Here is a 25,952-nt window from a genome sequence, read left to right as displayed (position 1 = left end):
AAGATAAGCAGAGATAAGTGGCCTTTGGATTTTGCTCTATGTAAGTAGTTGGTAACCTTAACGATTGCTGTCTCTGTGGAGTTATTGGGGCGAAATTCAGATTGCAGTGGGTCAAGGAGGGAGTGTAATGTAAGGAAATGGGATAGGCGTGCATATACTAGGTTTTCAAGAAGTTTTCAAGGCAAGATAGAGTAAGGAAATAGGGTGGTAGTTGGATGGGGAGGTTGGATCGAGAGAAGGTTTTTAGGATAGGTGTGACGAGTGCATGTTTTAGAGATGAGGGAAATATACCAGTGCTGAGGGAGAGGTTGAAAATGTGTGTGACTATAGGGGTAAGGGTAGAAGAGAGGGAGGGGAGTAGCTGTGAGGGGACAGGTAGTGAGGTGAGAGCGCAGTATAAGTGCAAAAACATCTTCCTCAGTAACAGAGGGGGAAAGAGCTAAATGTATGGCTATGTGGGTTTTGGTTATTTGCAAGCTTTTGAGGGGGTGAGAGTCTGGAAGCATGTTGAGAGTTGATTTAGTTTCTTATGGAATCGATTTTGTTATTGAAGTGGCTGGCAAAATCTTGAGCTGACAGATAAGTTGTATTAGGAGGTGGTGATGGGCAGAGAAGAGTGTTGAAAGTGAAGAACATATGTTTTGGGTTTGAAGAAAGAGTGGATATGAGAGTAGAGAAGTAGTGTTGCTTATAAAGATTAAGGGCAGAGTAGTAGGAGTTCAAGATCAACTTGTAGTGAAGAAAGTCAGCTAAACTCTGAGATTTTCTCCAGTGCCACTCAGCAGAACGGGAACATCTGCGGAGGTACCATGTCAGAGGAGTATGCGAGGACTGAGGGTGAGTGTGTAATTTCCGAGCTATGGTAGGAGGGGCCAAATTGTCAAGTATCGATGTAAGGGTGGAATTATAGTAGCAGATAGATTGGTCAGGGCAGGAAAAGGAGCAGATGGATGAGAGGAGAGGTTCAAGAAAACAAGCGAGCTGTTGCTAATCTAATGACATAATGCTTCTGTCAAGTTTGGTGTGAGGGGTAGAGGGATGAGATGTTGCAAGTGAGGAGATAATGGTCAGAAAGAGGAAAAGGGGAGTTTGTTAAGTTTAAATTAGTGCATTGATAGTTAAAGATCAGATCAAGGAAGCTATCAGACAAATCCTTTCTTCAAGTGGATCTTGTGTTTTACAGTACAACAGTGGGTCAAAATCTAAATAAAGTGTCACCAAAAAGCAGTTGCAAATGATTTTGTGTACATAAATAAAATGTGCTTGTTTTTTAATAATTCCAAGGGGAAACATGCCTTGATTAGTGTTAACAAAACACTCTATAGCAAAGTAAATACAAATTATCAGCTACATTAATTGTGTGAACAAAGGTGCAGTATTTAACTAACACTTTACAAAATATTTTTTATAGTGTTTTTGTTAATGGTAGTATTTGCATAATGTATAATGCTCATATTCAAAGGTGACAGGAAGCTGTTATTAATTACTGCATTTAGTTTAAGACCTGTTTTTCACATTTCCACAAAACACTGTTATCCATTAGCTACAGTATACACACACACACATATATATATATATATATATATATATATATATATATATATATATATATATATATATATATATATATATATATATATATATTATTTATTTATTTTGCTTGTTTTTGCTCTTAGAACCTAAGGGAATTTCATGTTCTTTTTTTTTTTGCAAGACCAAAGGCTTTGTAACATAATTGGGTTATTAATGGATGAACTGTTAACAAAGTCTAAACAAACAAGGTGCCAGATATTATTTAGAATGTTATTTGCAGCTAATGGTTTTTTTCTACTGTTTCTCTACTTTCATGTTTTAAATTAAATAAAGGGCAAATGATGCTAGAGTGTCCAAGGATGAAGATGATATTGCTGCAGGTTATTCTAATGTTTAAATGAACAAATAATAATTTTAAAGGACATTAATTTAATCTCAAATTGTAATAGGTAAATAAATGTCTAATTAAGAAAAGTTAAACCACATTGCAATATTCATATATTTTTCTTGATTTTGTTGTAAAATACTTACTTATTTCAATCCCTCTGGGGCGGATGTTCCTCCATAATACTTTAGTATTGTGTTATTTATGACTCTGCATTGTGTAGTTATTGTCTAGATCAAAGTACACCTTTTCTTCTTAAACAGGGAGAGTCCACAGCTGCATTCATTACTTTTGGGAATTCAGAACCTGGCCACCAGAAGGAGGCAAAGACACCCCAGCCAAAGGCTTAAATACCTCCCCCACTTCCTTCATCCCCCAGTCATTCTTTGCCTTTCGTCACAGGAGGTTGGCAGAGAATTGTCGGAAGATTAAAGATAGTCTCTTATGGAGGGTAGTACTCTTCGAGATGGGACTGGAGTTTTAAGTAATCCTGTCAGCCTCTCAGTGAGAGCATGGATGAATGTTACAGTCCGGAGATGCAGGGAGAGTCTTTCTGCAAAACCATCCAGACTCATATTAACAGCTCCTAAGCAATCAGTGTTGAGTTTCGCTGCTTGCTTTCCATGTCAGAAGCGAGGCTATTATCTGTCACACTTGAAGGGCCGTGTTCCTGTTCCACGGCGTACATTCCGGTAAGATCGTTTCATTTTACTTCGTTGTGTGAATGTAATGTAAACGAAGAAGTCAGGGTCTCAGTGGGACTCCTTTATCTTTATGGAATCAAGGGTTAATATCTCCTGATGGGGTTATTGAACAGGGGGGACTTTCATCATGTTTGTTATGTGATTCTGGGCTTCGGCTCGTGGCTATATCGGAACATAACAACCTTTTTATTGTCAGGCTGCATGGCTCTTGTGGCCTTGGTGCACTTTTCTCGGGCATGCATGGTGTACCTTGTGACTAGGTGTGGTCACGTTCTGCTCTCCATTTCCGTTTTCCTGACCACGTGGCGACAGAGAGAGTCTGTTTCTCTAGTTGTCTAGAGTATGAAATGGCCCGGGTAATCCATGCCCATCAGTTATGTTCTGAATACCACTTTAGAGTGCTCTCTTCTCCCGCAACAGGGAACTTAGAGTCCGCCGAGCCATCTGCCCCTGGGAATCCCACATCCCGTGAGGCGCGTACCCTAGAACCTTCCTTAGCTGCGCAAGCAGGTGTCTCTAATGCCGTTACCCCTTCTCCAGAAGGCGGCTTGTTTCCTCCAGAGGTTACGGCATGGTTCCGCATTGCCATATCTATGGCGTTGGCACATTTACAACTTCCTGGGAGGGAAGTATTGATGAGATACTGTCCGTGTTCTGTTAACCAGCGCTCATCAGACGTGGGATAATCTGGGTCGGATCAGCCATCTGGGGAAGCAATTTCCTCTGAAGGTTTAGGGGCTCAACCCTCGGGCCGGGGTCGTCAGTTGCCCCGGCTGGGTAAGTCTTGCTTTTCATTATAGACTGGTGCGCCTTCGTGTCCTTCTGCGGCATTTATTGGCGGTGCTGGAGGATCCCAATCCTAATGGGTTGAGGGATCCATGGTCTTCTATTCCAGACGGCAAGCTGGGTTAGACGTGGGGGGATGAAGTTAATCTCCTTGTCTTCTCCAATTTACTTTCTTTTTTTGGGTATCTTGTTCCAATTCTGAGCTTCAGGAGAATGGGGTCTCTGTTTGGCTGGTCCTGTTAGTGTGCCCATTCTTCTTGGGCGTTCACCTGCGGGTACTGCCCTCTTTTTCTTTGATCCGGTTAGGATGTATTTTATTTCTTTTGAGAAGCTCATGTCTGTCATAAATTTTCCGTTTGGAAACATTTATTCTCTGGAATTTGATACTAGCCATTTTGTGGTCGCTTAGGCACTTCCGTGGAAGTTGCATGTTAAGGTGTTTGTACATTGTTATGTCTATAGTTCATTTTGTTGATTCCTATTGAGGTTTCGATTTTTCTGTGGCCTGGGTCAGTTCTGAGTGCCCTATGTAGCAGGCTGCTCCTGGTCGGGCACTATTTTCTGTTCCTTAAGGTCTATATCATCCACGTGGTGCCACTATAACTGGCTGTCCTTGTTGGGTTGTGAGGAGTTTGTTATACTCTGGTTTCTCTTCAGATAGAATACAGCTTTCGTTTTACTAAAGTTTTCTGTGGAGAGGATCATCCATGAGTTTTGGAAACTTTTTTGAGGCTCTGCCCCTTGCAGGGCTAAAACATGGTAGAGGAGGCCTTTCATTAATAGATGTCAGGCTGGTTCTCGTTTCTTCTGCCGCACACTCCATGCCTGTGGGCGGGTGAGCGGTTATATTTGGCTTTCTCCTCCCCCTAGGGAGATTGGGGCATACCACATTATCCACCTAGTGAACGGAGGTCTTCCTCTGTTCAATGGGTTCTCTCCTGCCTTGCGTGCAGGATGTCATGAAGGGTTGGATTCTGGTATCGTGCTGTCACTGTTGTTTCAGTGTAGTCTCTCTTTTGCCTTGGAGTGTCCCTTTTCATAGGTTAAGGATCTGTGTCTGGGTCCAGGAACCCAAGCTCGTCCTATGTTCTGTCATATATTAGTTGGTTAGCATGCCAGTCTTGATATCAAATGGTTGAGTTTGCTCTACCCATTGGTACCGTTCAATTCGGTTCCCCTCTGGGTGGTCCAGGAAATGGTTTATTTTCCTGCTTTTAGACATTGTCAGTTGCTTTGGTGCTGAGTCCGTTGCCTCCGAGAGGGGGTCAGAGGTCTGTCTGCTTGGCTGAGCCTTGACCGCGTATCTTACTTAGATGTTGTGATCCCTCCTTAACTGGGAGGCTTCACAGTGTTTCCTTCCTCAGCAGGGGGCTTTCTCTGCTGGTTTTGGATGCTCTCCTACTTCCTTGTTTTGCTTCCATTCAGATAGGGGTAGGTTTTTTTCCTCCCTTCTCTTTGTTCGATCAAAGAGAAGGGAGTTTGTTCTCTATGTGTTTTTGTCCTGTTGCAACCTTGGTTTGCGCTTGGAGTTCGGCTAGGGTTCATTTACCCTAGCTTGTTGGTCTTTAGATCTTTGTTGAGTTCTTCTTCTTCCTTTTCCTATCGGGGGTATTTGGAGGTCCCCTTCTTTCGGGTTGGGGGTAAGTTTAAGTGTGGGCTTGGAGCCTGCAGGACTTGTCTCCTCTGAGGCTTTGTGCTTGGTAGAATTTGCTGTTTCCGAGCGGTCTCTAACTAGGGCCTTGCTGGTTTTAACTGATTGGCAGTTACCTGGTCCTTTCACGTTTTATCCTTCTGTTTCTGGTGAATCAGTTGTTTTTGTCAGGTGTTTGGGTAATTTCAGGCTGTGGTGCCCTCTGAATGGGCCGCCTTGTCTACCCACACTTTTTTTGCATTCAGTGTCCTCTATAGCTTGGGTATTGTTTTCCAAAAAGTAATGAATGCAGCTGTGGACTCTCCCCGTTAAAGAAGAAAAACTTAAATTATGCTTACCTGATAATTTTATTTTCTTCTGACTGGGAGAGTTTTTATATGGGGCGGGCCGTTTATTTTATTCTTCTGGCACCTTTTTCACCCTGATATTTCTCCTACTGTTCCTTGTTCCTTTGGCAGAATAACTGGGGGTAGAGGGAAGTGTGTGTGTGTGTGTGTGTGTGGGGGGGGGTATTTAAGCCTTTGGCTGGGGTGTCTTTGCCTCCTCCTTGTGGCCAGGTTCTGAATTCCCAAAAGTAATAAATGCAGCTGTGGACTCTCCCCGTCAGAAGAAAAGAAAATTATCAGGTAAGCATAATTTAAGTTTTCATGTCCCTAACAGACCACATTAAACAGACCCTGAATTCCAACAGTCTTTTCAAGAGGTGCATCCTTGAGCTGGTCTAAAATTGTGTAACTGGTACTAACAAAATGATATTGGTAAATTATTTTGAAACATTTAGGGCTAGATTACAAGTGGAGTGCTAATTTATTGTGCGCCCTCAAATGGGCATTGCTCGAGCTTGCGGTAGCAATTAGTGATTATAAAATCAGAATTAAAAAAGAAATAGCATAAGCACTACTGAAATAGGGTGGGGATGCTCCGTCAGGTTTAACTGTGGATATACCTTATGATCTAGAGTGCTTGTGCAACAAAACAACTTACAAACACTGGTCTGAATCACAAGAAGAATTGTGATTCGAAGATTGCACTTATCTAGCACTTCTAGGACCCCTATAAATGTCAGACATCCAACTAAGCAAAGAACCAAAGGGTAGAGTTCTATAATTATAACATAACTTTTATTGTTACAAAAAATGATATAAAATCACTGTGTGCGTGTAATTTAAAAACACATAGAAACTCGAGTCTGCATCAATGTTGTCAGTGAGTAGCGTAGGGGGAGCTGACTGTAATATACTTCAGTTAGCAAATATGTTTGAAGGACTTTTGAGTAGGTATAATGTGCTTTCTTTTTGAGGTTATAACAGCACATACACAACGGTCTCATCAACAGGTTACACAACTCCATATGCATTATACTGGCATCACATGACATTTTAGGCACCTCATTTCTAAATTATATGGGTTTGCAATGTCCTCAGTCAAACAGGTCCAGTCAAGGGACCAGAAATTACTGAAAACAATTGAGGGCATGGTAATGATGATAATAGTAAAAGTTACAGTTCAGTGTGTATGGGGTAAATACAAACTCTGGCACAAACTCTCAATATCAAAGTAAAGAGGCATAAGGAGGGCACCCATGTAGCTCTGTGTAAGTCGGCGGTTGGTAAAAGCCAGGTGCAAAACTTTCCTTGGCTGCTATTTTAAACAATATTATCCATTAACACTAAACATTTATAAAGATATAAACATTATTAAGACTATTATCTTGGAAGTACTTCAGATAAACTGGTAATCGTAAACAGAATTAAGTTTCCAGTATTAGAGCCCCGAGAACCATTTTTCGTAATGTACTTTCTTAATTGTAGGTAGCTCTGTTAGTTATTCACCAAGGGGCATTAATGTATCCCTGTAGATAGCTGTAATGAGAGTGCTGTCCCTTTAAAGTTTCATGAAATGTGCTTTATAAAGCCGTCTTATACAATTGGACAATTTATTCAGTTTAAATTAAATACAATATTTCCATAGTATAAGTTTATAAGGATATCTATTCTGAAGCAAAAGAATTCAAATCTCCTATTAACCCTTTGGCTGCTAAGCCATTTCCCACCTGAGTGCTAATATTTTCTTTAACCCCTTAATGACCGGACCATTTTTCAATTTTCTTACCCTTAATGACAATGGCTATTTTTACATTTCTGCAGTGTTTGTGTTTGGCTGTAATTTTCCTCTTACTCGTTTACTGTACCCACACATATTATATACCGTTTTTCTCGCCATTAAATGGACTTTCTAAAGATACCATTATTTTCATCATATCTTATAATTTACTATAAAAAATATAAAATATGAGGAAAAAATTGAAAAAAAAACACACTTTTTCTAAATTTTACCCCCAAAATCTGTTACACATCTACAACCACCAAAATACACCCATTCTAAATAGTTTCTAAATTTTGTCCCAAGTTTAGAAATACCCAATGTTTACATGTTCTTTGCTTTTTTTGTAAGTTATAGGGCCATAAATACAAGTAGCACTTTGCTATTTCCAAACCACTTTTTTTCAAAATTAGCGCTAGTTACATTGGAACACTAATATCTTTCAGGAATCCCTGAATATCCCTTGACATGTATATATTTATATTTAGAAGACATCCCAAAGCATTGATCTAGACCCATTTTGGTATATTTCATGCCACCATTTCACCGCCAAATGCGATCAAATAAAAAAAATTGTTCACTTTTTCACAATTTTTTTCACTAACTTTAGGTTTCTCGCTGAATTTATTTACAAACAACTTGTGCAATTATGGCATAAATGGTTGTAAATACTTCTATGGGATCCCCTTTGTTCAGAAATAGCAGACCTATATGGATTTGGCGTTGCTTTTTGGTAATTAGAAGGCCGCTAAATGCCGCTGCACACCACACGTGTATTATGCCCAGCCGTGAAGGGGTTAATTAGGGAACTTGTAGGGGGCTTTTAGGTTTAATTTTAGCTTTAGTGTAGTGTAGTAGACAACCCAAATTATTGATATAGGCCCATTTTGGTATATTTCATGCCCCCATTTCACCGCCAAATACGATCAAATAAAAAAAAAAACTTAAATTTTTCACAATTTTAGGTTTCTCACTGAAATTATTTACAAACAGCTTGTGCAATTATGGCACAAATGGTTGTAAATGCTTCTCTGGGATCCCCTTTGTTCAGAAATAGCAGACATATATGGCTTTGGTGTTGCTTTTTGGTAATAATAAGGCCGTTAAATACTGCTGCGCACCACACTTGTAATATGCCCAGCAGTTAAGGGGTTAATTAGGTAGCTTGTGGGGTTAATTTTTAGCTTTAGTGTAGAGATCAGCCTCCCACCTGACACATCCCACCCCCTGATCCCCCCCTGACCCCCCTCAAACAGCTCTCTTCCCTCCCCACCTCACAATTGTCACCGCCATCTTAAGTACTGGCAGAAAGTCTGCCAGTACTGAAATAAAAATATTTTCTTTAATTTTTTTTATTTTTTGGCATAAAGTCTGCAGTGATAGATCCCCCCTTACCCCACAACCTCCCTGATCCCCCCATACATCTTTCTAACCCTCCCCCTCTGTCTATTTGCCGCCATCTTGGGTACTGGCAGCTGTCTGCCAGTACCCAATTTGCCCCCCAAAATAGTTTTTTTTAACTTTTTAAATATACAATATTTTTTTGTAGTGTAGCTGGCCCCCTAAATAATCTTCAACCCTCCCCCTCCCAGATCCCTTAATAAACAAACGAGATGCCACTGCATCTAGATCGATCGTTTTTTTCCCCAATTGTTTGTAAATTTTGCGTGCACGCGCTTGCGCGCGCGCGCGCGCACACCCACCCCCCCCCCCCCGTTCCCCCCCGCCGCAACCGCAGCACCGGCAACAAATGAAGATAAGTTACCGTCGGGTATATTTTACTGCTTAGATGTGATTATAGGTAAATGCAGCAACCGACCCACCAACTCATTTGAATACATACATAGCCAATGCAGATGGGGCCACAGAGTGGCCCTTTCTGCATCGGTATGTAAAATGGGGGATTGTAGTGATGCCTCAATATTGAGGCATCACTACAATCCCTTGTAAGCAGCTGGAAGCGATCATGATCGCTTCCAGCACTTAAGGCAACAGAGGACGTACCAGGTACGTCAGCTGTCATTAAGGGAAGTTTTTCCTATGACGTACCTGGTACGTCCACTGTCATTAAGGGGTTAAATTTGTTTATTTTTGAAAAAAAAATATTTAACTTTTTTTTTTACAGACCCCCAATACTTACACTGTTGGAAAGGTTAGGCGATTACCTTTCCAACAGTGGGTCTTGGGGGTCTGTAGCTGCTTAGATGCCTGAGATACAGGCTTCTAAGCAGCATGCCCCCTCCTCCTATACTTAACATTGTTAAGTATAAATAAAGTTGCGCGGTGACGTCATCACGTAATTGCGCGTGACGTCACCGCACATCACATGAAGCCCCGGAGATGCCTGTCACTCTACAGGCACGATCGCTGGGGTAGGAGCAGTAAGGAGCCCCCAGATCTCCCTCAAGGTGGGAGAGTTCTGATGACGGCTCATGAGCCGTCATTAGCACCAGAGTGAGAAACTCTGTGTCGACTCAGAGCCGTCATTAGCACTCAAATGGTTAAATGTATCAATTTTGTAATACACATCTATATTTGTAAGCTTGATTTCATTATAGGTGCCTGTGTTTATTAGAAACTAAAGGAACTTTATTTTGTAGGAGTATGATCGTTCATATTCTGCTGGCGTTTTCTCTTTAATAATAATAGTATCAAGACAATATACCTTGTGTCCACTAAGATAGCTGATATTAGGATGGATACCTAGTTGCTATAATTGTTGCATCAATCTGTATATTTATACTTGGCCTAACGTTAGATCCCTTTTGAGTGTAGACAGTGCAGGTTTGTAGGTTACTTAAACTATCACTATTATCGTTGAGTAACTGGATACTTCGTTATCGTGTTATTGCGTTAAAGTGTTCTTATTTCTATTTGATCCCAAGTGTGATATAGTCGGTGACATTTGTGCATGTAGTTGCTAAATCTAAGTTTAAGTATATAAAGGTGCTGGAGGCAGTAACGGTAACCTTGTGTATTATAATTTTGAGTTAAGTGTTGACATTTTTTTAGAATTTGTTCACAATCATACAGCCTTATTTTGGCATTCGTACATTTAGATGTGTTGTTTCTCAAACAGAATTTGAATATTTCAAGGTACTGCAGGCAACAGCACTAACCATATAAATTACGATTAGCAGCTCTGTGTAAAAGTTTGTTCACAACCATACAGCCTTATTTTGGCATAAGTACACTTAGGTATGTAGTTACTCAAAAGAGGTCTGAATATTTCAAGGTACTACAGGCAGCAGCGGTGACCATATAGATTACGATTAGCATCTAAGTGTTAAAGTTTGTCCATCAATATACAGCCTTATTTTGGCATTAGTACACTTTGGTGTGTAATTACTCAACGGAGTTTAAATATTTCACGGTGCTGTAGTGTAGACAACAGCGGTAACCATATAAATTTTCAATATTTCAAGGTACTGCAGGCAACAGCAATAACCATATAAATTGAGATTAGCAGCTCAGTGTAAATGTTTGTTCACAACCATACAGTCTTATTTTGGCATAAGTACACTTAGGTATGTAGTTACTCAAACAAAGTCTGAATATTTCAAGGTACTACAGGAAGCAGCGGTGGCCATATAGATTACGATTAGCATCTAAGTGTTAAAGTTTGTCCATCAATATACAGCCTTATTTTGGCATTAGTACACTTAGGTGTTTAATTACTCAATGGAGTTTAAATATTTCAAGGTGCTGTAGACAACCGCGGTAACCATGTAAATTAAGATTAGCAGCTAAGTGTTGAAATTTGTCCACAATCATGCAACCTTATTTTTGCATAAGTGCAGTAATCTATTGAATCTATTGAGGTCTGGTATCTCTCATTTATATTGTACTTTGTACATTGCAAGGTTTAAACTTCTAACATTTGATCGTATTTAAAAAAAAACAAAAAAAACATTATACCATTTGTTCGTGTCTTTTAGGTAGCCCCCAAGCTAGGATACCGCTCCCACAATAAGATTACGCTCCCACAAGTTAGTTATAAATTTTTACAAGCGAGTTTCTGTGCAGTTTAAAAAATAACCTGAGTATTTTAAACAATACCCTGCCCTAATATGTTTCGGCGATACTATTACGGCTTTTTCAAAGGTGACGAGCGTTGGCGGGTATTTAAGAGGCATAACTCCGCCCATTGAAAATTCTAAGCCAATCCAAGCTTCTCGGCTTTGAGGCGTGTCATCTGTGTCCGATGACACTGTGTTATGAGGCGGGTCTGGCTGTTAAAATGAAAATATATACCAAAAATGTTACATTATATTGAACAAAATCAATATAAATAAACGAGCTGCATAAGTAGATAAAAGGGGGAGATTCCCCAAATTTATAAAATATACTCTTGTGGCTCTTCAATAGATTTTTGCATTGCTCGTGTAATTTTATTTTTGGTTTTCATGTTTATGATTTTTTCTAAAAGGAAACTGCATCTAGTATATTATCAGAAGAATAATTTATCAACAAAAAATGTGCTAGATTATTCCAAGTTTTGAATGTATGATATACTGTTCAAAAACTTTTTTCTGACAGGGGCTATAATCATTATCACTGTATTTTAACTCACAACTGTCAGTAATGATATTTCCAAAATAAGAGGGATTTATTTTATATGTGTACTGAATAGGTTTGAAGATTTAAAGTTGAGTCCCCTTGTATACTAAAAGTGCTATGTGAGACTGGTGAATGTGTTACTGAAATGAAAAGTGTGAGATGTGATATGATTTTGAGGGCATAAGGTAAACTCAGTGTAGAATGCTAGGAAGAGGGATACAAGAAAAACTGTGTAATGGATACCTATAATTGGTATCAGTGACAAAATATAGAATGTTGTTCGAAGGAATCATAATGGTAAGCGTGTGAGTCAAATGGTGTTCTGGAAAAATGGTTAAGAAATATATGCAAATTGTTTAGGCAATGTGAATGTAGGAAAATGTATCTGCATCAAATTATATTCTACTGAAATTTTTTTCCTAAAATAATTATTTATTTTAGTGATATAGTGCGTGATGGGCATAAATACCAGGGGGTGTGAAAGTAAAATAACACATTAAGTGAGGATTAAAATTAAGTCCAGTAGTGGTGACAAAAAATCATTATGAAAGTTAATATAAAGGTTATGCTCTAGTGAGGGCTGAAGAAGCACAGGAAAAAAGGGGAGGGTAAAGGAAAAGAGACTGAATAATCTGAGATTCTCCTAAATATCTGGATAAAGAGTTTGCTTAGTTTAATATTACCAAAAAGTGGTTATCTTCCTGTTGTTGATGTTATTACTGAATATGAATAAACTAGTCCCAGAAAAAAGGGTCTTGATTGTAAAATTTCACTGAGATATGATGTTGTTTTTTGTGAGGTTCACCTTTAAATATTTAACTGATTTTGTTTCTTATAATAACATTGAGTTTTGTTCATTGAGACCTTTTGGGTACACACAATCCATTAAGTATATCCATCTGGTCTCAGCTTTCTGTAACGCCTTTTCAAGATCACCGTCTCTAAGCTCTAAGGCCCAGAGATACTTTTTGGATTCCATAGCATTTTAGTTCAGAAGGCTTGGATTTGTGATGTCTGAAAAAATGTGAAGCTACAGATGTTATTTTCTTGTCATCTTACATATCTTTGGGAGCATTCCGAATATTCCGCATATGTTCCATAAGTCTGGCGTGTAGTTTCCTTGTAGTCATACCAATGTAGGTACACGGGCATTGGTATTGGAGGGCATATATTACGCCAGTTGTGTTGCAGCTGATGTAGCTTTTAATTTTGTGCTGTTTTCCAAATCTATCAATGACATATTTTTTCTTCATCATATTGCTGCATGTAGAGCAATTGCCACAGGAGAAAGATCCTTGTTCTGCAGATTTGATTTTAGTCATTTTCTGAACAAAATGGCTTGGACTGAGAATCTCTTTGAGATCAGATCTTTGGTTAATTTTATAAATGTGCCCTAAATGCCCCCAAAATACAGCATTTTTATTTTTTAATAAAATAACTGCACTAGGCAGATTTTGGGGTCTAAAGTTGGCGGGTGTGAGGTGTTAGAAAAAAAACGGCACTGAAAAGTGCTTTTACATTGCGGTCTTTGGGAACTGTGTGTTCCTAATAAATATATATGTAAATGCTTATATACACAGGGCCGTCTTTAATATTGTCTGGACCCTGGGCAAACATTTTTTGACCCCCCCCCCCCCCCATGCAATTTCGCTCTCCACCCCAACATCCCAAAAAACAACTAAGTCAATTTATTTTATAAAAAAAAATTCTTTGCTGCTGGGCTAATTATTTAAAAAAAATAATGAAATAAATTGCAATATGTGAAACTGGACCTAAGCAGTACTAATAAGTAAATACATATATAAATTCCTCCACTGTGGATTAATTTAATATGCTTTTGAATGTGATTCTGGTGTGGGGTTAGATGGTTAGAGAAATTAAGGCAGCCAACAGGAGCAAAGCAAGGTAAAGACTGAGGATGAAGCATGGAGGTGCAGCCAAATATAAGTTTACTGACTGGAATAGCAGATCTACTATGGGAAGCTGTAAAATCTGACACAGAGAGAAAAAAAACTATAAAAATAAACCTTATCTTAATGTGTGACGTATCAGCATGACACTATACATCAGCCACAGCAGCACATGTCACTTCTTTGCTAGGGACAAGCTCCCTTTCACCCTGCACTAGACAATGCTGCATGGGGGAGGGCCGTTTGTGCACTCACTTATTCTTCCCACTGACACCTTTCTACAAAGCACTGTTCCCCTAACAAACTTCAGTTAGTTGATCTTAGGGGCACAGCAGAAAGAGCAGGGCTAAGGGGACCAGCAGACTGGAGGCTGTCTGCCCAAGGCTGCATGGATAAAGTTTGAGACAAGTCACACAACCTCAAGACTGAAGAGAGTAGGCAGCTGCACAGATGCTCAAATCCTCACATGCCTGCCGCTCCAGGTTTCTGCTGCATACGCCTACAGTCAGTCCTACCCAGAAATAATCTCCCACCACCAGAGCAGTTACCTGGTAACAGTGGTAACCCCAGCAGGACCTTTTCTGATTAGCATTCAGTGCTGCACAGTGCATATCCAAAACAGCACATGGCACTAACTTGGCATGTCACATGACACTGGCACGGTCTGGCACAGTTTCTAAAAAAAAAAATATAAGCAGAGAGCTTTTGACTGTGACAGTATTAGGACTCTTAAAAACAAAGATTGGGCCCTGGGCAGCTGCCCATTTTGCCCTGTGTTAAAGATGGTCCTGTATATACATATATTAACACATAAATATATATGTTATATATTTTACGTAACAATATTTTTGATTAATGGAATTATGAATATTAATAATCATTAATAAAATTATCGTCAGCAATATCAATTCTGATATGTAGAATTCGTCAATACACTCCAGTGAAACATTATATTATCTCTGTAGTGTATTTAAAATGCTAATGAGATATCTAGAAATTATGACAATAAAATTATTATGAACATTATTATTTAATCTCAAATTAAATTAATTCCTGAGTTCTGACCAGTTAATCTCTATAAAGACATTGATTATATTTATGCAGAAAATAGTGTATCAATTATGACCAAATATATATGTCTATTATCCCATGAATGGACAAAACACTTCTATAAATTAACCTTAACTCAAAATGAATTAAAGGTACCTCAGTATTATGGACAGAATATTTCTATAAATTAACTTCAACTCAAAATTAATCGCTTATTAAATATCACACATGAATTATACTAGAAACAATTTATAACATTAACCCAATGCCAAAATATGGATTAATAATGTGAGTAACTTGAGTAACGAAATATATCCCAATGTTATAATAAGAACCTTAGCTAAAATTCATTAAGTCTAATGAAATTTCCAGAAAATATAATTAAGCTATTCTGCCCAAAATAGTCTTATAATACTTAAATAATCAACCAGAGATTGTTACACAGTACTACCAATTCAACATATACTAATTAATCTAGCATTAAATAACTTCTTATTTAGCCACAATAAAACAAATTCCAAAATATATCACAATAACTACAAATAACTTATGACATCAAAATACATAAATCCTTTCTTATTAATAATATTTAACACTAGTATACTTACTAACATGGTCTAATTAATTTTAAATATAATAATAAGATACCTGCAGCTATACTATGCTATAAAGAATGCCTTTGCTAAGGCCTATTTAATATATAAAAGAAATATAACACACATACATTACTAGATACCAATAAGAGAGTTTCAGCTTTTCTAACCAGAGATTTTCCAAAGTCATACATGATGGTAATTTTGCAAACAGGGTTTCACAAACACAGAGGTATTTCTCTAGTTTCAACAGAGAGTTATTCCAAGTCAGGCCCCAAACCAAAGTGTGTTTTTGTGTTATTTCCCTTCTTTGCATAGTCTTTTTGTCTCTCACAAAAATCCACCTTCATTTCTAAATCACCAAATGGAATTCTTTGGGTACGCCCTTTGATTTCATTGGCTAATCCACTGGTTATTCAATTTCCCAATTGAATACCTTTGGCTGCAATTCTCATATTGGACACCAGAGGGGGCAAAAGGCAACTGGAGTGTAGTTTCATTTGTCAAAGATATTAACTGTTTAAAGATGTAAGATATATATATATATATATATATATATATATATGTGTTTATAGAAATGTACATTTATTACCTCTATAATTTGCTAGCTTTAATAAACTATTTGGTCATACGATGTGGGCTAATATAACTGAGCACATATTTTTGAGACTAAACATGGGTACACTTAGAATATATATATATATATATATATATATATATATATATATATATATATATATATACATATGATATATATATATATTTCCTTCTCATAATATGTTAAAAGTCATATTTTTATGAGTGGACTAGTAGTTATAATTCAATATAGATATATGTATATTTGATTTTATTTGTATATCAGTTGATAATTAGTCGTACTGTTATTTGATTGTAATAGAATCATATTATTCCATATCTAGTATATCTCCAATGCTGAGTGTATAAACACATATGCTATAATTCACAACTCAAATTACATAGGCCTTTATATACCAGTATCTACTAGTCATATTTGGAACCTCATTTTCACACCAGATTCCTGAAACAATGAAAATAAATGTAGTTTTATTCTGACATAGTTAAACATTTTAAATTCACCAATGCAGTTATTTATTTAACATAGCAGACATTTATTCAATATGGTATAATCCTAAAGGTAATCTCATATGTTGGTATTCTTTCATAAAGTCTTGGTATGATAAATATTTTTGCAAATTGTAGACAATTTGTACTTTATCTCATCATAAGCTTGTGTTAAATTAATTACCCTTCTGAGACCTGTGTCTGTTGTGACTACAGGGGTCCTCTGATCAGCTAATTTTATTACCCAATGTTCAGGTAGTGATCAAACTTTTCTTTGAATTGACATTATCTCTTATAGTTTGGGACAAATGTTTGCTTTTGGGAGCAAATGCATTATATCCTGCTTTTTAGAAGTCCTGGTTATTGAACATCTGAGCAGCAGGAGGTCTGAGTAAACATTATTTCTGTGTACTGGGACATGTCAGGTTTGTAATTTGTCTTTGACAACAAGAAGGGGGTTTGTGTTCTGAGTCTAGCTTCAGAATCTTGACAAAAATGGATTTGCATTTAGCAATTGTTTAAGCATTTCATATAATATTGAAGTATTACATACTGTATATTATAAGTTGATATATATATCTAATTTGCATATCTTACCCAGAATTCTCTTGTCCATTGGTTACATTGTATATTAAGTTTTTCTGAGAAAAAGCAAGCGGGGAATCTTGCCTAGATGTGCTAATTTCCTATGCAAATATTTACATTGATTTATATATATATATATATCAATTAAATATCACTCACCAATACCCTGACAATGTATATAAGCATATACATATATATATATATTTCAAATTTGCTGCCATCGCTGCATGACTTACCCCCTTCTCTGAGCTTTGGTTATGTGCCATGTATGATGGCATCAGAACGAGGCTCCCATTGGAACCTATGGAAGTGCGCTCTCATAAATGCAATGCTTCCAAGAAATGTGAACGTGAGCTCGCGTTCGCATTGCTATCAGCTTGTAATACCAGCGCACACAAGCGTGCGCTGGTATTACACAGTGGAACACAAATATCGCTTTCACTAAAGCGATATTTAGCACTCCACTTGTAATTTGGCCCTTATTCTTTATATAGACATTGTACAATGTAGAATTTAAATAGTGATATATGCTACGCATTGACAAAAATGGCTAATTGGTCGTCAGAGAGTGTTGTATAATTTAGATGTAAGGACCATACCTGTGAATCATCATGTAATTTGTAGGACAGTCCTGAATTGACAGCCTAATCCCTTTTCCCTTCTCTATATATGTCCTGGTTTCTTTGTGCCAAATCTGGTGCCCAAACTCCTCTGTAGAATGCACAAATGTCTCCAAAATCATCAAACCCAGTCCAAATATTGCTCTGTTACACAGGTTCAAAGTATCAGTCATAGAAATATTGAGAAGTATTGGTAAAGAGCAAATGTCTAAGAACTGTCAGTTGCTCACCTCTGCTCAAGGGCATAATCATTAAAGGGACAGTCTAGGCCAAAATAAACTTTCATGATTCAGATAGAGCATGTAATTTTAATCAATTTTCCATTTTAATTTTATCACCAATTTTGCTTTGTTCTCTTGGTATTCTTAGTTGAAAGCTTAATCTAGGAGGTTCATATGCTAATTTCTTAGACCTTGAAGGCCAACTCTTTTCAGAATGCATTTGAACAGTTTTTCACCACTAGAGGGTGTTAGTTCACGTATTTCATATAGATAACACTGTGCTCGTGCACGTGAAGTTATCTGGGAGAAGGCAGTGATTGGCTAAACTGCAAGTCTGTCAAAAGAACTGAAATAAAGGGGCAGTTTGCAGAGGCTTAGATACAAGACAATCACAGAGGTTAAAAGTATATTAATATAACTGTGTTGGTTATGCAAAACTGGGGAATGGGTAATAAAGGGATTATCTATCTTTTAAAACAATACAAATGCTGGTGTAGACTGTCCCTTTAATTCTTATATATTCTTCTCTGTCAATCACCCTGAATGAACATGTTTGGGGTGATTCTATCCAACTTAGAGGTGGAAGAGATGGTAAGAAGCAGTGGTCGGAAGACCGCTGACTCTTACATTGCGGAAAGCAGGCTGCATTCAGTGTTTAATACATAGAGCCCTTAGTGTCAGAAAAAAACATCCATTAGGGTAACATTCATCTTCTAAGAAAATTTACAAATATCAACAACATTTTTTACCAATCAAAGTTAATCTTTTTGGCAGTCGAAGAAGCCAATCCATTAAAAAGACAAGTTGCCCATATACTAAATCACAGCATAGCTGTAAAGAGCTGAATAAAAAAATGTCTCATGAACATCTTCTATGTAAAAAAGAATATATTTTACCTCAAAATTTCCTAAGTAACCACATCCTATTTTAGAGCGACTTTAAACATCCAAACCAGATGCGTGTCCAGTAAGGAAACTTACTATAAAATTTCACAAGATTATTGTGAAATCCTACAAGATTATTGGGAAATCCCACAAGATCACAGTAAAGCATAGTGTGCATCAGCCCTTCTGATACTGATTGGATATTTGTTTTTGGTATTCTTTTTCTCCAGCCGATGAGAGTAGCTAGATGGCAATTACTCATAGGCCAGTCATTATTGTTAGTTGATCCTAGCTGATCCTAAAGACAAACACAGTTATACATCAAAAGCTTTCTCACAGTTTTATCAAGAATAAATGAGAATGTTTGCTATGTATCATGTCTCTTTACCCCAAACAGAGGTCTAAATTCACTAAGTAAGAAATCTATGTGAAAGAACAGTGTTTATATCTCATTGATCTTATTTTGTTTATTTTTTTTTAATGGAATCACCATTTTATCTCTAAATGGAAATATATTAAAGGGTGATAAAAGGGATGCATTACCATTAACCCACTGACCTTCATGTTAGCAAATTATAGGCAGTCAAACTATAAAATAATTACCATTGATTCAGTGTTAATAATGACTGCATACTATGGCCCCAATTTATCAAAGGTGTTGCGGACTTGATCCAACAGTGCGGATCAGGTCCGCAACACCTCGCTAAATGCAGAGAGTAATACGCTCTCCGCATTTAACATTTCACCAGCAGCTCACAAGAGCTGCTGGTGCAACGCCGCCCCCTGCTGACTCGTGGCCAATCGGACGCCAGCAGGGGGGTGTCAATCAACCCGATCGTACTCGATCTGGTTGATTTCCGGGATTCCTGTCCGCCTGCTCAGAGCAGGCGGACAGGGTTATGGAGCAGCGGTCTTTAGGAACACGGCCCTTCAAGCTCCGTACGGAGCTTGATAAATGGGCCTGAAAGTATTAATGCCTGAATGGGCCTGAAAGTATTAATGCAGATTCGGAAACTTAAAGGGACATTAAACACTTTAAGATGGTAATAGAAAATGATAAACATAATAAATAAAATAAACTATGCAATATACTTTCATTATTTATTTTGGCCCCTTTTCCTCTAATTCCTGCAATTATAAGCTTTTCGGTTCCTGTTAGAAATAGAAGTGGAGAACACTGTTATAATTCACACAGCCATTGGCTGCATACTCTAGTTACCTATTATAGCACAGACGCTAAGCTAAGTTACAACATGGCAGCTCCCATTGTTTTATAGACACTAAAACTTTACACTTATTTTGTCAATATATAAATTCATAATGAAACTTTAAAAAGTACCTCTACATGTTATTCTCAGGCTAATCTTTTCTTTGAATTTTTGGAGTAGACTGTCCCTTTAAAAACATGCATGGCTCTTTCAAACAAGAATAAAACAAAACAAACGTAAACTACTTGTACCAACAAATCCTCTTATATACAATTTTCACAAAATGTAAATTTAGTTTTCAACAACAACAAAGCAAAATAAGGCTAAATAGTAGCTTTCTAGTCATAATAGGTGACCTTTATTTCTATGATTATTACATGGCTGATACAGAGACATAAAACCTCTTTGAATGGTGACATGCTCTCTATTTCTAATATGGGGGACATAATAAATGTATATGGTCAGCACTCAAAATAGGGCACATGCAGCAAAGTATTTGCAATTGTCTTTACAATCAACATAGTTAACTGGAACTACTCTTTAAAAGAGAATGCTTGTCTCTTACCAATAAGTGATTTCACCGCCCTCTCTGTATAATGCGGGTGTCAATAGAAGGGTGATCACTTACAAATTGGAGGGACATGTGACCACTCATTGAAGAGAGGGAATTCCTGTCTTTCAAATGTTGCGTTTTATGCTTATCTAAGTAAAACAGGAGGAGATAGGGGCTTCTTAATAGTCCAAATCACCATTAAAATTGATGGTCATGAAGCCAATGGTCTTGCATCTTAGAAGGGCCTTTCTTTTCTTTCAAAAATAAATTGTAGAAGCATCTAATCATTTTAAGGTGACCATTTGGATCTTAGAATAGCAGCATGTAACCTGTCATTTGAAATTTTCATGGTTATGACTGTTGGAGCCAAGACAGAGGCTTCACAAGTGCCCCTTTAGCAAAGCAACTAAAGCAAAGAGGCAGTGCCTTTTGTGTTTATCACGTCCTCATTGTGTGAGATAACTTACATGTGCACAGTGATGTTACCACATAATAGGTTTGGTTTACATTATTAAACAGAAGAGGCCAATACAGGCTCACTTCTAATTGGGGGCGCTACATATATATATAACTAACCTTTTGATGTCACGTAAATGTTTCATCCATCTGGTGCAAACTTTACACGTCGTGCGGCCTAAGTACTGAAGGCCACACTTACAAGATAGTGCATATACTACAAAAGATGTATTGCAGGTGATTCGACTCCTAATCTTAAAAACTTCTCCTATTGTGTTGGTCAAAAGAGGTTGAGGATCTAAAATTTGTTTGAGTATAGGGTCCTTCTGTAGGATATACCAATGTTTTTGCGATGACTTTTTAATGACTCTATGGTTGGAATTGTATTGTGTTATGAAACAAGGTATTATTTTCAAATTCATTATTAAGCGAAATGTCTCTAGATTTATTTTTAAGCATATTAGTTCTATCTAAGTCTCTGGCTCTTTCTTGACTATTTTTTATGAGGGAGGGAGGATATCCTTTAGCCAAAAATCTTTCCACTAGAATAGGGGATTGTTCATCGTATGTTTCCAAAGTACGACAGTTTCTCCTAATTCTATTGAATTGGCTAAACAGAATATTCATTTTCCAAATCTTCAAGTGGTTACTTGTAAAGTGTCCCTATATTAGCACATTTAAAAAGTAGAGGATTGGTTGTTCTGTTTCATCTGCATCCGAATTGCATACTTTCCATTGCAAATTTATCATCCAATATTAACAAAAATAAAACATTTGCATTTTTAAATTTAGCTAAATCAATGCTTACATTAGCTCTATCTTGTGAAATGTTCCTTACTCAGTCAGCTTAGTACAGGGCTGCATTGCTTTGTCAATGTGGAAAATAAAAATGTCTGTATGAGTCTAGGATAAAATACATGACCTTTAAAGTCCTCAAGTTCCGGCCCCCAGTATGCACAAGCCTACAATCACCCTTACCATACCTAAAAATAAGACACAGGAGACATCATCTTGGTACAAAATTGGCCGCAGCACTTTTATTAAATAACCAGAAAAACCTTTAATTATTAATAAATACCACATTTAAACATAAACACAATGTTCTTAAATAACTTAGACCTTAAACATCATTTAAATACCATACTGCACCATACCCAGCGGTGCTAGTTCCTTTATTACTTAGCAACATGGCCGTTACTCTATCTGGACTCAACTACGTACTTGCTGAGTCCGTTACAAACCTCACTTCCACTTTAATAGGGAACCCCTTGTCCCTATAAGAACCCAATTGCATACTCACCCCATGAAGAGGCAACTTGTTCAAACCCCCAATTCACTTGTCAATATTCCTTTCCTTGCTGTCTGAGAACTAGCACCCCCGCCTTGCTGAGACAAACTACAAATAAAAGGATAAAAAAACATCAACAAAAGGGTGAGCGGGAGGGAGCTGTTGTCACCACAGTGTTTATTCACAAGTGACTTCCTGCCTCTTCCCGCTCAGCCCCTTAAGTATGGCTCATCTTGAACCAACCCCTTCCCTTTCTATCCCACCAACCAAAAGGGGCCTCTTCCTCCCTCGGTCAAAGCCCCCTCCCGTTCACTGCGTCACTCCCAGGGGCTTCTTTTGCTCACACACATATAAACATATATATATATATATATATATATATATATATATATATATATATATATATACACATAAATACATACATACTGTACATATATACATATTTAGACAAGTATATGTATTTATCTCTATGTTAAATGTATTTTATATTTGAATGTATTTTGATTTGTTTGGTGAAACTTATTTGTTTCACAAAACAGTTAACCAGAGCTCTGAGGATGCGGCAATCATTATAGCATAGCTCAAGCGATCGCGATTACTTTCAACTTGTAGTACGAGTGGAAAACCCAACATGCGCAAACACCCTTTATAAACCCCTTGTCGCTTGCACATAACTGTTAACGTGTCACTCATAATCTTGCCCTATATGTTTTAATAAATATATTCTTTTCATTTTTTTTAACAATATTGTTTCAGAGCTTTCTGTTGTTTCTGTTACATATACCTGACTTGTTCTTTTGACAATTCCAGGTGCACCTACTATAAACAGTTATTGTTGGTAAGATACTGTAATGAAACAAATTGCTTACACAGCAGCAGAGCTCAAAATGTATAGGCATTGTTATCTTTATACCATCTTTTTTTGTAAATGCCTAATACTGTAGCACTTTTTTACATGTTCCTCTCCTTCTCAAAAATGAATATGTGTCTGAACCTGGAAGGATTTCTTTGTAATTTGATTTTGTAATCTAAATAGTGTTTTGTCAAGAAGCAAATGTGCCCCAGTAAAGATGTTTTTTTTTTTCTGGATGATACATTGGTGCATGATGTGCATAGCAGACAAATATTATCACTTACTCAAAGCAAATATAATCCAGCCAAAGTCTGCTTATATATAGTTGTGGTATATCCATTTTATATCAGTGGTTCTAAAGCTTGTTCACCAGCCCTCAGAATGAAATACAAATACAATTTTGCTGTGGCCCCTCAAGTGAAAATATGGAAATACCCCTAATTAATGCAAACGAACAATGGGAAAATGAAAATTATCAATTTATTTGCAGGTTACTGACTTAACAACTGAACTGTCGGATGAACGATTTAAAGGGGAAGTAACGTGTCAAATTTTAGAATCGGAGCGAGCTGAGAGAATGAGGGCTTGTCGAGATATTAAAGAGATGCAGGTATGTGGTTACCTTTATGGATCTTTTATTACTCGTGGTGGAACAGGGTACTGTAAGCACGGCTGAATTGTAGACTGCTGAAAGTTAATATACACGGGATGCAGGAAAATAAATTGAATCACTTTTAATAAGAAAGGTTAAAGAAATAGTCGGATTTAACGTTGGAAGTGTGATGTGTCACCCTGCCATAACTTCAAACTTTTATGTTATGAATTTTCTTTTCCATGTTCTTTCAGATTTCCTTTATGCTACAGTAATTGTGGGCAGAGAAAAGATAGCTGTAGTACTGACAGTTAGAATTCAAACTATATTTTTTGAGCAATGAGTAGGATTTACAGTGCGTCATAAGTACTTTTATGCTGGAAATAGAAAATAATTTTACCTAAGAATCTTAAAAACAAAGTTCTAATTCTTTTGCATTATATTGCAAATTAGTCCTGTTTATTTTTCAAATATTCTTTCCTCACTTTCTGACCTCAAAGACTCAATATTAAAGTGAATGTAAATTTTAATAAATAAATGCCCGGTTTTTAAAAATACTATTAAAAACAAAAGATATAAGGAGGGTGGTGCATATAGAACATACACCACACTCCTAGGGGGCGCTAATAATAAGCAGCAAACAGTAAGCAGATATATACAGATAATTAAGAGAATATACAATAAACCTAGCACACTTATATCAGATTATTAGAGATGATATGCTCACCAGTGGACCCAGATGATATTGGTATAATCAAATAACAAAATGTCCGCACAAAGAATAATCCAAAAGAAAGAAGGCAGCTCTCTGTTATAGGACGGTCATCCTGGTGTGGCGTGATCTATAAGAAAAAGAAGCACAGAGGCGCCAACATGGCCTAGTAACGTCACGGCAGTCGGATACAAAACATCAGCAGGATAGGAAATATACTCACAAGCGTAGCGCACCCAAATGGTGCTATTGTGGCAGCCTGGAACATCAAACAGTGGTCCAGCTCACTGGTGTCTCCAGCCAGATAGAGATGATCCTTGGCGAGGGCCTATCCTATGATGCCTATAAGGGCAAAAAAGGCACACACATAGCCCAGTAACGTTTGTACACCAGATAAAAAAGGATTCAAGGTTGTACTTACAGGAAACAAAGCACCACCAGGTGCAATATTAGCAGTACTGGGATCTCTCAGCTGCCCAGTGGACTGTGGAATCCAATTTGCAGGATGCAGAAAATCACCACTTTGGAAGATAGGACTAGCACACACACTCTGCCCCCAAACATGAGCAGAATAATTGTGATAAAGCAAGTGTATATTTAAAAACTTTTATTTTAAAAACAGCGACATGTTTCTCAGCCACCACAGGCTTTTTCCTCAGGCTATGTTAAAAGGTTAACAACACTTGCTTTATAAAGACAATAGAACACATAAAACTAAATCTGATAGGCTAATTAATTTCTAAAGTGTGAACACCTGTTGCACAGGTCAGCAGTTGATAGGCATGGAAACCCCTATATACAAAGCTCTCATATGTAACACAAACCATTTTGAGCAAATCCCAAATAAGAATAGATATCTCTGTATTAACCTCCATACCATTGCCAAACCCAAAATAGACAATAGCAATAACCTTGTAACCCTTCAAATTAAGATTAAAAAATAAAAAATGGAAAACAGTAATATAACAATCACAATAAAAACATTTGTTATACACCTCAAAATAAAATAATCACAATATGTACAACAATATAATATACCCACATAAAAACATAAGCAAGATACATGTATTTTAATATATTTTAAAATTTTAAAATGTATCTTGCTTATGTTTTTTATGTGGGTATATTATATTGTTGTACATATTGTGATTATTTTATTTTGAGGTGTATAACAAATGTTTTTATTGTGATTGTTATATTACTGTTTTCCATTTTTTATTTTTTAATCTTAATTTGAAGGGTTACAAGGTTATTGATATTGTCTATTTTGGGTTTGGCAATGGTATGGAGGTTAATACAGAGATATCTATTCTTATTTGGGATTTGCTCAAAATGGTTTGTGTTACATATGAGAGCTTTGTATATAGGGGTTTCCATGCCTACCAACTGCTGACCTGTGCAACAGGTGTTCACACTTTAGAAATTAATTAGCCTATCAGATTTAGTTTTATGTGTTCTATTGTCTTTATAAAGCAAGTGTTGTTAACATTTTAACATAGCCTGAGGAAACAGCCTGTGGTGGCTGAGAAACATGTTGCTGTTTTTAAAATAAAAGTTTTTAAATATACACTTGCTTTATCACAATTATTCTGCTCCTGTTTGGGGGCAGAGTGTGTGTGCTA

At 37.1% G+C, this 25,952-nt stretch overlaps 1 protein-coding gene and 1 non-coding gene across 2 annotated transcripts in view; both read left to right on the top strand.

Moving 5' to 3' along the window:
- MYO18B (myosin XVIIIB) overlaps positions 1-25,952 on the top strand; it is a 1,229,288-nt gene that overhangs the window by 653,053 nt on the left and 550,283 nt on the right. The window contains exon 27 of the mRNA XM_053702090.1: positions 23,517-23,636. Within this exon, the coding sequence (XP_053558065.1) occupies positions 23,517-23,636 (120 nt within the window). The remainder of the gene's footprint in view (positions 1-23,516; positions 23,637-25,952) is intronic.
- On the top strand, positions 4,046-4,159 carry LOC128650615 (U5 spliceosomal RNA). The gene has a single exon (XR_008400893.1). It is a non-coding gene; the product is annotated as a U5 spliceosomal RNA (small nuclear RNA).

This window comes from Bombina bombina, chromosome 2 (genome assembly GCF_027579735.1).
Source record: "Bombina bombina isolate aBomBom1 chromosome 2, aBomBom1.pri, whole genome shotgun sequence".
NCBI lineage: Eukaryota > Metazoa > Chordata > Amphibia > Anura > Bombinatoridae > Bombina > Bombina bombina.
The sequence above is the reverse complement of the archived record's forward strand: the minus strand, read 5'-3'. Positions and strand labels throughout refer to the sequence as shown.